At 42.2% G+C, this 17835-nt stretch overlaps 1 protein-coding gene across 3 annotated transcripts in view; it reads left to right on the forward strand.

Moving 5' to 3' along the window:
• LOC130276524 (serine/threonine-protein kinase Nek11-like) overlaps positions 1–17835 on the forward strand; it is a 654676-nt gene that overhangs the window by 220462 nt on the left and 416379 nt on the right. For all 3 annotated transcript variants that reach the window (XM_056526012.1, XM_056526011.1, XM_056526013.1), the window contains one exon: positions 17080–17245. In XM_056526012.1, coding sequence (XP_056381987.1) covers positions 17080–17245 — 166 coding nt within the window. The remainder of the gene's footprint in view (positions 1–17079; positions 17246–17835) is intronic.

Genomic DNA, 17835 nt, shown 5'->3' on the forward strand with positions numbered 1-17835 from the left:
CACTGTTCTCACTACTTTACTCACTGTTCTCACTACCTTACTCACTGTTCTCACTACCTTACTAACTGTTCTCACTACCTTACTAACTGTTCACACTACCTTACTCACTGTTCTCACTACCTTACTCACTGTTCTCACTACCTTACTCACTGTTCTCACTACCTTACTCACTGTTCTCACCACCTTACTAACTGTTCACACTACCTTACTCACTGTTCTCACTACCTTACTCACTGTTCTCACTACTTTACTCACTGTTCTCACTACCTTACTAACTGTTCTCACTACCTTACTAACTGTTCACACTACCTTACTCACTGTTCTCACTAACTTACTCACTGTTCTCACTACTTTACTCACTGTTCTCACTACCTTACTAACTGTTCTCACTACCTTACTAACTGTTCTCACTACCTTACTAACTGTTCTCACTACTTTACTCACTGTTCTCACTACCTTACTCACTGTTCTCACTACCTTACTAACTGTTCACACTATCTTACTCACTGTTTTCACTACCTTACTAACTGTTCACACTACCTTACTCACTGTTCTCACTACCTTACTCACTGTTCTCACTACCTTACTCACTGTTCTCACTACCTTACTAACTGTTCACACTACCTTACTCACTGTTCTCACTACTTTACTCACTGTTCTCACTACCTTACTCACTGTTCTCACTACCTTACTCACTGTTCTCACTACCTTACTCACTGTTCTCACTACCTTACTCACTGTTCTCACTACCTTACTCACTGTTCACACTACCTTACTCACTGTTCTCACTACCTTACTCACTGTTCACACTACCTTACTAACTGTTCTCACTACCTTACTAACTGTTCTCACTACTTTACTCACTGTTCTCACTACCTTACTCACTGTTCTCACTACCTTACTAACTGTTCACACTATCTTACTCACTGTTTTCACTACCTTACTAACTGTTCACACTACCTTACTCACTGTTCTCACTACCTTACTCACTGTTCTCACTACTTTACTCACTGTTCTCACTACCTTACTCACTGTTCTCACTACCTTACTCACTGTTCTCACTACCTTACTCACTGTTCTCACTACCTTACTCACTGTTCTCACTACCTTACTCACTGTTCACACTACCTTACTCACTGTTCACACTACCTTACTCACTGTTCACACTACCTTACTCACTGTTCACACAACCTTACTCGCAGCATCTTATATACTCCTCAGCTGGCCCGTCCAACTGTCCTTTGCACTGGGAAAAGGGTACTTCACTCGTGTTGTCACACTTGTCACCATCCACACTGTATGTGTCACTCAAAGCCCACACTGTGTGTTTGCTACAAGGACCCTTGCCTCTTCCTCACAGCCACCCTGCCGTCATCTGGTGAGAGTCCAGACTATACTTCTAGGTCTAGCTAAATAAACTCCCTCCCTGCTAGTCAGCTACTAGGCTCTAGCCTAGCTAAAGAAAAACACCCTTTTACTGCCTTAGTGTCTCATCATGCTAATCCATGTTATGGCTTTCCAACACATTTTATATGCATGTCACTTATTCATGTGAATGTGAAATCTACAAATAAATGAATATGTTCAGAATGTGAAAACAATAAAACGTACATTGCATGTGCTTTTGGCATGTATTTTTGCATGTAACAAGTGCTACAATATGGGTTGTGACCCTAAACTAGGACTGTGAACTAGGTTACAATGTGAAACATATACAGTACTTTAAAAAATAGTTTGGAATCTGATTGGTTGCCATAGGATATTTTACTGTTCTATTTTAGATGCATATTTCATTAGTTACAATCCAGCCCAACCAGAGTTGCTTTTAGAATTGTGTTAGATACCAACCACTAACACTTTGTAGACAAATAAACCTATACTATAGTTGAGGTTCCTTATTGCCATGAACCCTGTTACATAATGGCATGGGAGAGGTAATTTTAGACAGTGCAAAAACACCAGTTGACTTCTAAAGAGCCAACAGAGGATACTGTAGAAGTGAGCTCGTGGAATTTAAGAGCTAATAGAACACTGGCAGAATGTTTTGTGTACCTCTGAGGTTAGAACAGTTATCAGGCAACACAATATACACTGCTAAAAAAAAATACAGTGAACACGAAGATAACACATCCTAGATCTGAATGAATGAACTAATCATATGAAATACTTTTGTCTTTACATAGTTGAATGTGCTCACAACAAAATCACACAAAAATTATCAATGGAAATCAAATTTATCAACCCATGGAGGTCTGGATATGGACTCACACTCAAAATCAAAGTGGAAAACCACACTACAGGCTGATCCAACTTTGATGTAATGTCCTTAAAACAAGTCAAAATGAAGCTCAGTAGAGTGTGTGGCCTCCACATGCCCATATGACCTCGCTACAATGCCTGGGCATACTCTTGATGAGGTGGCTGAGGGATGTCCTCCCAGACCTGGACTAAGGCATCCACCAACTCTTGGACAGTCTGTGGTGCAATGGATGGAGCGAGACATGATGTCCCAGATGCAGGGCCGGCGTTAGGGCGGGGCGAACCAGGCAATTGTCTAGGGCCCCCATCCCACAGGGGGTCAGCTGCTCAGCACAGGCCTAATCAAGCCCGGGGGGGAAGGATCCACGGCCGCCACTGAGCAGCCCGCAGGGGGCCCCTGTCACATTCTGGACATCCCTGTGTCCCGAAAAATCTTTTCGGGACACAATGATGTCCCTGTTACCTTTCTGCGGTGGCCCCCACGTTAACTTTAAAAACGCAGGGGCCGCCGGGAGCGCACAAAGGGACAATTTGTCCTATTACCTCTTGTAAAAATGGTAAATTTGGGGGGGAAAATTGCATTTTAGTGAAAAAAATTATAATTTCATTTACACATCCGACTTTACCGAAAAGTCATCAAACACCTTTGGGGTGTTAAGGCTCACTGGACCCCTTTCTTTTTTTTTTTTTTTTTTGCTGCTCTGGCACCCTAGGGGCTTCCTAAACGTGTAATTCCCCCCCAAAAACCATTTCAGCAAAATCCACTCTCCAAAATCCCATTGTCGCTCCTATGGTTCTGAGCCCTCTAGTGCACCCAAAGAGCACTTTACTTTTTATTAACTATATACTGTGCCACCATTAATGAACTATATACTGTGCCACTATTATTAAACTATACTGTGCCGCCACTAAGGGTGCGTTCACACATGCATATTTTCTGCTTCAGATCTGCTGCAGATTTGCTTTAGCAGATTTATCTTCCCATTGTCAATGGGAAGCAAAATCTGCAGCAGAAAGATCTGCAGCAGATCTGCAGCAAAAATAGGCACGTGTGAACGCACCCTAAGGATCTATAGACAGTGCCAGCATACATAAAAAATATAATCTTCCAATATAATGAAATATATACTGTGCTTCCATAAATTCCCTATATACTGTGCTTTCATTCCTCCAAAAATTCCCTAATAATGTGCTTCATACAATAAATACAAGCACATAACATAAAGGCACATACAGTACATAGGTAATATACACACATACAAAGAGACACTTTGACACATACATACAGGTACATATATACATTAAGAAACATAAATACACAGACACACATATAACATGGAATATATACTAAAAGATATAGCCAATAAGCACATCATACATACAGATACACACATACAATCACTCACAGATATATACACACATACATAGATTCACTTGCTCATATATATATATATATATATATATATATATATATACACACACACACACATACATACATACATACATACACACATACATACATAGATTCACTTGCTCATATATATACACATATAAATAGATTCACTTGCTCAAATATATACACACACATACATACACACACAAACATACATAGATTCACTTGCTCATATATATATATATATATATATATATATATATATATATACACACACACATACATACACACACACACATACATAGATTCACTTGCTCACATATATAGGCACATACATAGAGATAGACACACACACACACATATATACACCTCACACTGACATACAGTCACTCAATATATACACAGTCACTTACACTAAGGCCCCAGCCATCCCTCTCTGCACAGGCACATACATAGAGATACACACACACACACACACACATATACATACACACACACTGACATACAATCACTCACATATGTACACAATCACTTACACTAAGGCCCCAGCCATCCCTCTCTGCACAGGCACATATATAGATACGGTGGACACCATACATTGAGATACACACACACACACACATATGTATACATACACACACACACACACACACACACACTGACATACAATCACTCACATATATTTACAGTTACTTACAGTAAGGGCAGCATAGACTGAAGTTTCTGGCCAGGACATGCTGTGGGCGGGGCTTCTCTCTGCCTCCTCTGCTCCTGTCTCCTCCATGTGGAGAGAAGCAGAGAAATGGCAGATAATGACAGGGTAGGCGGCACCCCCTTGCTGCAGGGAGGGCACAGCACCCTCCATTAAACCACATACAAATCTCCCCAGCAATGGATCCTTTTTACTTCACCTGTCACCCTGAGTCTGCAGCTCCTTTTGTGAGGGCACTAGAGGGGCAGGTGAGGAAAAAGGCAGGGGCTCCAGCCCCCTTTCACTCCTATGTGTGCACATCCCTGGAGCCGGGTGAAACTCCGACTATGGGTTGTACTTTCTAACACACACCTGCACTAATTGTGAAAGCAAAGTCCTCAATAAGAGTAGCCCCCACCCTCCTGGAAGACAAACACCATGTGGTTTCTGTCTGGTATAGGGCTCTGGCTTTTATTTTTCTTAACTTTCCCCGAGCATCCCTTTAAAGGCGGAACCTCAAGCAACCCCAACCCACACTTAGAAAAAGTGACTGTGCAGAGCAATCATTGGATGCTGCTTAATCTGCTAAACCACAAGAAGAAAGAAGTACACAATATATGGCGCACACCACAATATTTCAAGAATTATAACAATTGTATTACATGATTAAATACACAAAAGAATCAATTAGACAGACATTTAAAAACATTCACAAAGGCTCAACCTCCATTCCACAACAGGGAGGATCCCTCCGAATTACTTCCTAGAGCACCTGCATACTAATAGACTGCACTATCCAACTTGGCCTAGATGTCACAATGCAATAAACATATATATATATATATATATATATATATATATATATATATATGACGGTACGCCAGGGGCGGACTGACAACAGTCAGGGCCCCCGGACCAAAAAAAGCAAGGGCCCCCTACGAGGCTTTGCTGCTGGTCACACTTCTGCCAGGCTTGAAAATTGCTCAATAGGAGCAGAAACATTGCTGTGTTGAGATATATGTGAATAAATGCACCTTTTTTTACTGGAGTGCTGCGCAATTGGAACTTATAGAAGTGATTACAGTTACGTCTATGGACTCACAATTACGTATTTTCTGATCGGCAGTGTCCTCTTTCCTTTCATTCTCTGTCCAGATCAGACTGCCATGTTGATCTTTTAAGATCTGCAGGAGAAACATGTTAGATTATGTATTTTTCTAGTGCCCTACTCTACACAATATTTCCATCTGTATGCCCACAAACTGTAATATTGTCCTCCTTGATGTCCTGCACAGTAAAAGGGCAAGTAGGTAGGTAGCCAGGTAGGTAGGTAACTAGGTAGGTAGATGAGGAAGCCAGGTAGGTAGGTGACTAGCCAGATAGGTAGGTAGGTAGCCAGGCATGTAAGTAAATGGCTGGCTAGGTAGGAAGCCAGCCACATATGATGGCCAAGTATGTACATAGTTAGGTAGTTAGGAAGCCAGGTGTGTATGTAGTTAGATAGCCAGGCATGTAGGTAAGTAGTATCAAGGTATAAAGTTAGGTAGCCATGTAGTTAGTCAAGTAGGTAGCCAGCACCCCCCTCCACCCAGTGGCAGATCCAATGTCTAGTCTCAGGAGGGGCACTATAAGAGTATTTTGTGTTAGCGGACAGAAAGTAAGTTGTTGCTTACAGAAGTTACAGGTTGGAAATGCCCCCAGGTAGGTAGTGTCCCCAGGAGGTAGTGGCCCCTAGTAGGTCATGCCCCCAGGTAGTTAACGTCCCCCAGGTAATCTCCACCGGGTAGATAGTCATGCCCCTTGTAGGTAAATCCCCCAGATAGATGCCCCATTTATGAAAACCCCCTATGTAGGTAGTAGGTAAGCCCCCCTATTAGTTTGGTAGTTTGTCCCCATATTAGCTAGGCAGCAGAGTTTCCCCACATTAGGTATAGGCAGCAGAGTTCCCCCACATTAGTTATAGGCAGCGGAGTTCCCCTACATTAGGTATAGGTCAAGGTAAATTTCCAAACTATTAAATCATAACTTTACTTAAACTGCATGGTCAATGGTGTTAACGTTAAAAAAATCAAAGTCAAGAATTGTGCATTTTTTGGTCGTTTCATATACCTAAAAGAAATTTTATAAAATGCAATCAAAAGTCAAAACAAAAAAAAAATTTATATCAATAAAAACTAAAGTCTATGGTGCAAAAAATGAGCCTTATATATCCCTGTATATGGAAAAAGGTTATGGAGATCATAATAGGACAACTTTTAGGCATACTAATTATTGTACAAAAAGTTATAATTTTTTAAAAAGCAGTAAAAAATAACATAATTTATATAAGTTGGATATCGTTGTAATCGTATGAACCTACAAAATAAAGATAGGGTATCAGTTGTACCAAAAAGTTCTCTGCGTAGAAGCAGATGTTGCAAATTCTTTTTTTCAGTTTCTCCCCACAAATATAAATATTTTTTATTTTGCTGTCTATTTGTTAAATTTGTGAAATTTGTAATATAATTACATAGTACAGTTGGTGTGCAAAATATAGGTGAAAATTTGAAAGCATTATGGCTTTTAGAAAGTGAGGAGGAAAACACTAAACCTTCCCTTATTTTATGTACCAGGACAAATGGATTGGGCTCACATTTTAGTCCCTGGACAAGTAGAAGTTTTTGCAACTTGTGTGATCCCCAGTCCCCTACCCCCTCAAAAGCCCTGCCCCACCAAGATCCCTACCCCCCCCCCAGACCGCTCAGTCTCCTATCACCTTCCCTCTAGATCCCTCAGTCCCCTATCACCCCCCCCCAGACTCCTCAGTCCCCTAACCCATCCTCCTTTCAACTTTTCTGAACCCCCCCACCGCAGACCCCCTCTGTCCCCTTCTGCCCTATCCCCCCCGCCCCAAAACATAAATATATCTTGGTTGTCAGGATGCAGCGCCAGCGATGCTCCTTCCTGCTAGGGGCGGAGAAGCCGGGGCAGGGATGTCCGTGACGTCAGGACATGCCTGCGTACGGATGGACGTCTGCTGCTTTGCAGTGTCCGGGTCCCTGTCCTGGCTTACTATGTGCATTATTTGAGGCTGGAAGACCGGCCAGGAGATGCGAGGCCCCCTTCAGTTTAATCTGAGAAGGGGCCTCGGGCAGGGCAGGGAATGGAAATGGGGGGTGTCGGGGCACCGCATTTGTTTTGGCATGAACATGGCCTAAAACTATTTATATAGCAGCCAATCACAGTTTAGATTTTATATCTTGATAAGCTCTTACAACCCCCCTCATTAAACTCCCCCCAAATGACTTCCAGTCCATACAGCATTAGTTTTAGGATATGGAAAGACAGAAACTTTATCATGTTGGCATTCAGCGGGTCCAGAATTGCAACCTAACTGGTAGATAATGCCATGCGGTGAGAAACATTAGCCCACATGACTAAACCTACTGCTGGGCAGGGAAACATTTCCCTGTAGTGCTTTTTTCTATATTAAGCTGTCCACCTGCAGAACTCCAGTTTGAGGATCCTGCCAATAAGGACCTATATATCAAATTCTTGGACCCCTGTATATGTGATATTTAGCTTAACTGCAATCAAACCTAAATGTTTACAATCCATTCTGGGTCCTGATTCACATTCACATTCCAGAACACAGGTCTTACTGTAAATTTTGTACCCCCTATGACTACAACAAATCCTTTGTATTATAGTCAATCAGAGGGACAGCCCATAACATCTCCAGTTCTAACACCCTATCTTGGCTTTTTTGGAATTTTTTAAGTGACATAATGGGTTAAATTACAATAAAACCTTCCTTTCTACTTATAAAAAGCTAACCAAGTATTTTATGCTAAGTGTAGTTGTGAATAGTTGCCCATTCCTTACCTATCATCCATTCCCAGTTTATCTCCTAAACACCCAGCTCTTTACTTTTTGTTCTGTGCCTACCCCTAATCTCTTATTGTTCAGCTGACACTCACAATTCCTCTGTGCAGCATTCCGCTATGCTCCCCCTCGCTCTCCCCCGCTCATCTCATTCCTTTTATTTTCTCTGATAATGCACATGCTAATTTGTTACTCCTTATTGAGGACATTTTATAGAACAGAAGAATAAATTAAACATGAACTGTCCTGTAAATCCTTCTTGTTTCAGACAAATGTGATGTGACTGAGCTGCAGAGATGGGGCAACAGCGTATAATTAGTGGAGGAAGGTAAATATATGCTGCTGCCTGGTAGTAACTAGCCTACAGTGAACAGACTGATGTATTTGATATGCAGATGCAGTTTGTCCTGTACAAGGGGGTCATACCAGATACTAAGGTTCACATACTTTTGCCACTTTCAGATATGTGATATTTCCCCCAATAAATAATCAAGTCTAATATTTTGACTAATTTGTTAGATTTGGTTCTCTTTACGTACTTATAGGACTTATAGGACATTTGATGTAGTTTTAGGCCAGATTTAGGCAAAATTATAGAAAATTCTGAAAGGTCAACAAACATTCAAGCACCAGGGCTTTAAAACCTCTGCATACACAAATGATAAAATTCTGACTGTCTGCAGTGACCTCTAGGTGGAGCTTAAAGTGAGTGTGCCAGCTCTATTTGCTGCAAGCACCATTGGATAGTAATTTGGGTATAAAAGCAAACTGTACCTTTCCTGGTGCCGATGGTGGTTGCCAAACTTATAAAATTGTTTTTTTATTCTCAGCCAGGTGTCAAGGAGGCAGGAAAAAGATGCTCAAGTGTCACAGTTTGGCACGCTTTCTTGCCTGCCCTCCCCTCCCAGCCCCTCCTTGAGTGACAACACAGAACATCAATCAAGGGCTGGGAAGTGGGAGATGTGCCAGGCTGTGGCACTTGAGCAGCTTGGCCCGACTCCTTGACACTTGGAAGAGAAATAAAAAGGGGATTTTGGTACTTAAGGACCAAGGGTGTACCTGTAAGCCCCCTGAATCCTTAAGCGGCTTTGAGAGCAGTGAGTGGCGGCTACTATCAGTAGCCTCAGACTCACTGCTTATGCTGGGCAGCAGCGATCCCGCTGCTGCCCGCTATTTAACCCTTTAGACACTGTAATCAATACCAAACATGGCATCTAAAGTGAAAGTGGAAGATGTCGGCAACTCAGTAGAGCTGTGTAATGCTATGCCACAAAAAATTAGCATATTTGGTATCGGCGTGTGCATAAATATCCAAACTACATTAAAATATAATGTTTATGATCCGTCACGGTAAACGCCATAGATGTAAAAAAAAAATACCAAACACCAAATATACTAATTTTAATCACATCATATATTGGAAAATAATTATTTAAAAAATTCCCATCAAAACAAATAAACAATACAAATGATAAAACTACAGATCACTGTGCAAAACGTGAGCTCTCATACAGAAAAATAAAAATGTTATAGGGGTCAGAAAATTGCAGTTTTCCTATAAATTTCCCATCCACAAATAATATTTTTTGGGTTGTGCTGTACATTTTATGGTAAACTGAAAGATGTCATTACAAAATACAATTGTTCGTGCAAAAAACAAGCCCTCATATGGGCCTGTACGGGAAAAAATAAGAGTTATGGATTTTAAAAGGAGAGGAAGAAAAAACAAAAATGCTAAATGAAAATTGGTCTGGTCCTTAAGGGGTTAAGCAACTACTCCATACTGTTTTATAAATAAATCTTAAAGATACAGGCCCTGATTTACTATTGTAAACCCGACATGTTTCCTCGGGCTGTGCGCCAGATTCTGTCTGCGCCAGAATTGAAAAGAAAAAAACAAATGAATCTCCATTTTACTGTGAAAATCCGAAAAAGGGGCGTGGCTGCTGTGAAAAGTGGGCATGGTCATGGAAAAGGGGCGTGTTCCTGACATTTTCACGAAAACCCAACATATTTACTTAGGTTTCCCCAGAAAATGTAGTGGATTTGTGCTGAGGAAAATCCGACAGATCAGAGCATGTGTAAAAAAATAAGGAAATGTAGGGAAAAGTGCAAAATGCAGGGAAACCTTAGTAAATACCGTGGGGGAAAAATTGTAGGGAATTTACACCCTATATAAAACTCCACTCTTAGTAAATCAGGGCCACAGTGTATTTTAAAAGTATTGAGACCCTTCCCTTTTTTTCACAATATGTTATATCACAGTCTTGTGCTAAAATCAACAAAATTCAAGTTTTCCCCCATCATCTGCATTCAATACATCATTTTTGCCCATTTAAATTTTTGCATGAACATAAGAATTATGGGGGAGATTTATCAAAACATGTGCACAGGAAGAGTGGTGCAGTTGCCCATAGCAACCAATCAGCTCGCTTCTTTCATTTTTAACCTCTTCAGGACGCAGGGCGTATGGATACGCCCTGCATTCCGAGTCCTTCTGGTCCTCACCGCTAGCCGGTTGGGGACCGGAGCCGGATGCCTGCTGAAATAGTTCAGCAGGCATCCCGGCATATCGCCCAGGGGGGTCATTATGCCCCCCCATGTCGGCGATGGCCACAGATCGCTGGACAATTCAGTCCAGCGATCTGCGGCCGTTCTTTGGTCAATCGGGTTTCCAGTGACCCGGTGACCCGGAATTACTGGCTGATCGGGGCCGTCTCTGACGGCCCCGAACAGCCATAGCCAGCAGGGGTGAGGTGGCACTGGTGCCACCTCACGATCGCCTTGATTCGTTGGCCGGTTTATCGGCCGACCAATCAAATTTTGGGATTTTTCACCAAGAAAGGATACAAGTTACCACAAAATGTTACCACTATGTTAAAGTAGAATATGTCACGAAAAAACAATCTCGGAATCAGAATGATAACTAAAAGCATTCCAGAGTTATTAATGTTTAAATTGACAGTGGTCAGAATTGCAAAAAACGTCCGAGTCCTTAAGGTGAAAAAGGGCTAAGTCCTTAAGAGGCGATCTGATTGGTTGCTATGGGCAACTGGAGAAATTTTCCTCTGGACAGGTTTTGATAAATCTTCCCCTATATGTGTGTGGTAGCCCTTGGGGGGTGTATGGTAGTGGTGGTATGGTATCGGTATATGAGGGGTTAATGTTAACCCTATAGTTCGTGACGCCAGGCTGAGGGCTGGTATGCTGAGTCAATGCTCCGGCCTATCGCCGCCCTTCCCAGTAACGGTAGGTGCATGAAATGACTGAAGGTCCACAAAGAGATTGAACTTGAACTTGAACAACTTTACTTAAGTGCTTGCAGTATCCAAGGCACAGTAACAGTCTCCTATAAATAGTCCTTATCTTGCTTAGTGACTGGCAGTTGTTGCGGACCTTGAGCTAGTGATACAGTCTCTGAATTTAGGGTAGATATTTGCAGATCCGTCCGGATTTAGGGGTATTATTAGGTCCGGTGATGCTGCAGAGTGTCTGGGGATTGATACACTCTAGACTTAGAATTGTTCAGCCGTTGCTGCAAGGCTCGGGCCGAACTCACTGCGTTAGTTGCTGCGCAGATCCTTCTCTCATGACAGCCCACGAGGTAAGAGAGAGAAACATGGCTGCCGCTCCCTTATATGGGCAGGGGGCGGGGCAAATCCGATTGGTCCGAACATCTGTCATTCACCATTACAGAGAGTAATGGGATTGCTTACATCACAGGGCCTCCAAAACTCCTTAAGCTTAATACCATAGAGGTCACCTAGTCACATGACCCGTAGGTCCTGCAACGCTATGGCACAGGTAATCAACCATTTATTTACAGATATATCATTATATTTACATTAACCTTATATAGACCACTGGTCTATTAGTAGAAATAGAGGCGACAAGGGGTTAATTAAGTGACAGGGATCCCTACGTCCTAGGGACTCTGGCTATGGGGACCCACACATACATAGGTACTGTATATGATGCGGTACCGGGACACCACATGTGCATATATATATATATATATATATATATATATATATATATACATATATATATATATGCAAGAACACATGCAAGAACATAAAGAGCCTTTACTCTATACTTAGTTGAAGGACCTTTGGTAGTGATTACAACCTCCAATCTTTTTGGTTATGATGCCACAAGGTTTTGTGCACTTGGATTTGGGTAACTACTGACATTCCTCTCTGTAGATACTCTTAAGTTCTGTCAGATTGGATGGGGACCGTCAGTTGAAAGCCATTTTCAGGTCTCTCCAGAGATGTGGGTTCAAATCAGGGCTTGGGCTGGGCTACTCAAGGACATTCACATAATTGTCCCTGTGTGCTTAGAGTCATTATGGGAGATTTATCAAAACATGTGTAGAGGAGAAATGGTGCAGTTGCCCATGGCAACCAATCAGATTGCTTCTTTCATTTTTCACAGGTCTCTTTAAAATTGAAAGAAGCAATCTGATTGGTTGCCATGGGCAACTGCACCACTCTTCCTCTGCACAGTTTTTGATAAATCTCCCCCATTGTCTTGTTGAAAGGTGAACATTAGGCCAAGTCTGAAGGGAAGGGCACTCTGGATCAGGTTTGTATAAATAAAATCTCTGTATTTTGTTCTGTTTATCTTTCCCTCCAACCTGTTCAATCTCCATATTCCAGTGCCAAAAAAAATACCCCAAACCATGATGCTGCCATTACTATGTTTCACTGTAGGATGGTATGGGCAGCTTATTAGCAGTGCCAGGGAATCTTCTTTCTGACAGTCTGAGAGTCCTTTAGGTGCTTTCTTGCAAATGCCAGGGCAGCTTTTATATGTCTTTTACTGTGAGACTTCATTTTGGTTACTCTGCAGTAATGCCCAATGCTGTTTGTAGAGTGCTGCAGTGATGCAATTAACCTTCCAGAAGTTTCTCCCATTTCACACAGCATTTTTGGAGCTTACCCAGAGTGACCATTATGTTCTTGGATAACTCTCCTACAAAGGTAATTTTTCCCCAATGGGTTAGTTTGGTAAGGCAGTCATCTCAAGAAAAAGTCCTGGTTGCACCAAAAATCTTCCATTTAAGAATTATGGGGGCCACTGCACTTTTGGGAACTTTAAGTGCATCAGAATTTTTTGTATCTTTCCCCAGATCTGTGCCTCCACACAATTCTGTCTCGGAACTTTACAGGCAGTTCTTCAAGCCTCATGGCTTGGTTTTTGCTCTGATGCGCATTCTTAGCTATGAGTCCTTATATAGAAAGGGATGTGTCTTTTACGTCTAGTCAACTAAATTTATCACAGGTGACTCGAATTAAGGTGTAGAAACTTCTTAAAGATTATCAAGAGAAGTGGGAGACCCTGAGCTAAATTGACAGTTTTGAAGCCAAGGGTCTGAATACCTATATCCATGGGAAATTTTAGTTTTTCCTTTTTAATAAATTAGCAAATTTAAAAATTTTTTTACTTTGTCATTATGGGGTATTAGGTGCAAAATAATGAGGGAAAACTGTTAATTTTAGCTCAAGGCTGCTTCATAACAAAATGTGAAAAAAGTCAAAGGTATGAAAATTTTCCAAATGCATTGTATGTTAAAAACTTAATGAGCAAGAATGATTGAATCCTTTGAATGCCTGTTCGGACGCATCCAGCAAAAACTGTACATGAATGGTCTAGGAAAGGCCTCAAGTGCAAGACACAATATCAATGTATTGGGATTTGTGAAAACTACTAAATGATGACTTAACAGTTTCATTTTGCATATTAGGAAGCCTTGTCAAAATCAATTACTTCACTAGCCTGGAACGCGACAGAGGAGATTTCGGCTATTTTAATTACCTTTCTTGCAGGACATGAAATAATTAATATGAGATCTCTTGGCGGAGAATTGGAAATGACCACTCATATAGTAACCCTTCATATAATTGATATTTCAGTCATCTGTGTAATGTATATAATTAAATCTTAGCGTTTAGTTTTGTCTCGAGTTGCATCTGAAACCATTAAGTTCTTACTTTTACTTTGTACCATATCCCATACTGTACATTTTCCAACCCTTTTATCCAGCCTCCTTCTCACTGCTTGACAATACATAGAAGTCAAGGACTACCATAGCAAAATTGAAATGTGACCCACAACCTGGCAATGATACATGCCAATTTATCCTTTATCCAAATATCTCATGTTGTCATATGTTTGCCCCTTCTCATATATAAAAAAACAGAGTAACTCTTGGACACATGAATAGTAGAGATGTCACAAACATAAAATTTTCCGCAAAAGTTTGCCAACCGGGCGAACCGCCATTGACTTCAATGGGCAGGCGAATTTTAAAACCCACAGCGACTCTTTCTGGCCACAATAGTGATTTGAAAGTTGTTTCAAGGGGACTAATACCTGGACTGTGGCGTGCTGGAGGGGAATCCATGGCAAAACTCCCATGGAAAATTACATAGTTGATGCAGAGTCTGGTTTTAATCCATAAAGGGCATAAATCACCTAACATTCCTAAATTCTTTGGAATAACGTGCTTTGGCCCCCTTTAGGCATCAAATAGTTAGATCCCCCTTTAGGCAGCACATAGATTCCCCCATGTTAGGCAGCACATAGTTAGAGCTCCCCTTTAGGCAGCACATAAGATTCCCCCAAATTAGGCAGCACATAGTTAGAGCCCCCCTTTAGGCAGCACATAGATTCCCCCAAATTAGGCAGCACATAGTTAGAGCCCCCTTTAGACAGCACATAGATTCCCCCATATTAGGCAGCATATAGTTAGAGCCCCCCTTTAGGCAGCACATAAGATTCCCCCATATTAGGCAACACATAGTTAGAGCCCCCTTGAGGCAGCACATAGATTCTCCCATGTTAGGCAGCACATAGTTAGAGCCCCCCTTGAGGCAGCACATAGATTCCCCCATATTAGGCAGCACATAGTAAGAGCCCCCCTTGAGGCAGCACATAGTGGGATTTGAACCCAAGGCCCCAGCGCTGCAAGTGCTAACCTCTGAGCCACCATGCTACCCTTAACATACATCTAATATCCACTGTTGCTAAAATGTACAGAGATGTCAGCAGAGAGTACCAGAAAAATTTCCCACATTAGGTTGGCAGTATAGTTCCCCCACATTAGGTTGGCAGTATAGTTCCCCACATCAAGTTGGCAGTATAGTTCCCCACACTAGGTTGGCAGTATAGTTCCCCACATCAAGTTGGCAGTATAGTTCCCCACATTAGGTGCAGTATAGTTCCCCACATTAGGCTGGCAGTATAGTTCCCCACATCAAGTTGGCAGTATAGTTCCCCACATCAAGTTGGAAGTATAGTTCCCCACATTAGGTGCAGTATAGTTCCCCACATTAGGTTGGCAGTATAGTTCCCCACATCAAGTTGGCAGTATAGTTCCCCACATCAAGTTGGCAGTATATTTCCCCACACTAGGTTGGCAGTATAGTTCCCCCCCCCCCCCCCCCACACAAGGTTGGCAGTATAATTCCCCCCACAAGCTTGTCAGTAAAGTCCATCCCCCACATTAGGTGCAGTAAAGTTCCACCCACATTAGACAGGCAGTGTTCCCCCACAGACACACAGACATACAGCCTCCAGCCATATACAGTGTATGGCTGGAGGCTGTATGTCTGGGTCGGAACACCGAAGAGGACGTCCCGCTGGTCACTTAGGATGACGCGCGCATGGTAAGTGACCAGCGGGATGTCATGCGCCACCTCTTGGCGGTCACACTATTTTAAAGTTAACGCGGGCCGCAGAGAGGTAACCAGGACATTCAAACTTTCGGGACACAGGGATGTCCCGAATGTGACGGGGGCCTGTGCCCGCTTGCCCACAGAGGGGGCTCGGCGTGCCACCTGTGGCACGCGTGCCATAGGTTCGCCATCACTGCACTAGTGTGACAATGAGCAAAAAAGCTTGCCAGCGGAGTTCCCCTTTTAAGCAGTGGTCCCCAACCAGGGTTCCTCCAGCTGTTGCAAAACACACGGACTGATGTTTGAGCCCTTTTAATCGTGTAGTTGCTGGACTGAAAAAAAGTTTGCCAGCGGAGTACCCCTTAACCAGAGGTTACCCAACCAGGGTGCCTCCAGCTGTTACATAACACACGGACTGATCTTTGAGCCCTTCTAATACTGTAGCTGCTTGAAAGAAATCAAGTTTTCAACCGGAGAACCCCTTTTAACCTGTGGTTCCCTCCCAACCAGGGCGCCTCCAGCTGTTGCAAGAGACACGGACTGATATCTGAGCCCTAAAAAGGGCCTTTTTGGGTGCTGTCCTTAAAGCAGATGTTATATTAGTGGTTTAGGAGTGTAGTGGACCCTGAATTAACCACCTAGCTATCGCTTTCCCTATTACAGCAAGAGCAGCTTCACTTTCCCTCCACTCTCTAAGCCTACAGCATGCTGAATGAAAGTAAAATGGAGTCCGTGCAGGAGGTAGGAGGGTCTGGAAGGGAGGGTCTGCTAGTGATTGGCTGTAATGTGTCTGCTGACTTTGACACACAGGGTCAAAGTTTACCACAATGTTAATGAATAGGGGGCGAATCAAACTTCACATATGTTCCCCCGGCGAGGCGAACGCGAACATGCGAAGTTCGCCGCGAACCGTTCGCCGCCGAACATTTCGCGACATCTCTAATGAATAGACCCTCTTTCTGTGGGGCACATAGCAGCTATAGGGACATATTCTTTGCATGTATGTTACAACTAAAGCAAAAAGGGTACATCTATATCCTTGTACGATACCAGTTTAAACTGATCCATATTCTTTAGAAGAATGATAGAATTTTCAATATGTTTCTAATCATAAATAATATCAGGAAGATTGTCCAGAATGCAATAATGTACAATTCCATGTAACCCTCTTCTCATTAATTGTATTACAGGAAAGTCATAAAAAGAATTCCATGCAATACCCTAAGAGGGGACGCCACTCTTCCTTCAGCCAGAGAGGCCAAACTCCTAGGCAACCTCAGGCATCCATTCATAGTCCAGTTCTTTGGAAGTTTCCTGGAGAAAACTGATTTCTGCATTGTTACAGAATATTGTGAGGTACATCTCTATGGTGAAATCACCCATAGCATTCATAATAAGAATAAGATTACTGGTCCTATTCTGTAAATACAAGGGTTAATGTTGTATTTGCAAGGGTTATACCTCCTCCATGTACCAAACTACTTTTTTATGAATTAAAGTGATTGATCACTCACTATCAACACCCATGTCAACATGAACAGAAACATTTGGCATGGTTGAGTATGCATATTATTGCTATAAAGGAAAGTGAAAGAAGAAGCTACTGGATAACTATTGCACCACTCATCTTGGATGAAAACTAAAGAGACCTGACAAAAAGTATTCAACATGGCTTATCCTCTTTCTCTAAGAGAGATTGGCCAACAGTACATATGGACATTAGGTTGTTGGTAGATTTAAACAAAGTCATGGTCCTTCAACAGGATAATTTGTGTTTATGGCCAGCATCAAGTGGAACATGTTCTGCATATTTAGATTTTGCATAATACAGAGGTTCTGCATAATACAGAGAACCCATTGAATAAAAAAAGCACTATGTAATGCTTGATCTCCCTTGTGGTGCCATTGCAAAGTTTCCCCATATATTACAGCTGATAACTGGGGGT

This window comes from Hyla sarda, chromosome 6 (assembly GCF_029499605.1).
Source record: "Hyla sarda isolate aHylSar1 chromosome 6, aHylSar1.hap1, whole genome shotgun sequence".
Taxonomy (NCBI): Eukaryota; Metazoa; Chordata; class Amphibia; order Anura; family Hylidae; genus Hyla; species Hyla sarda.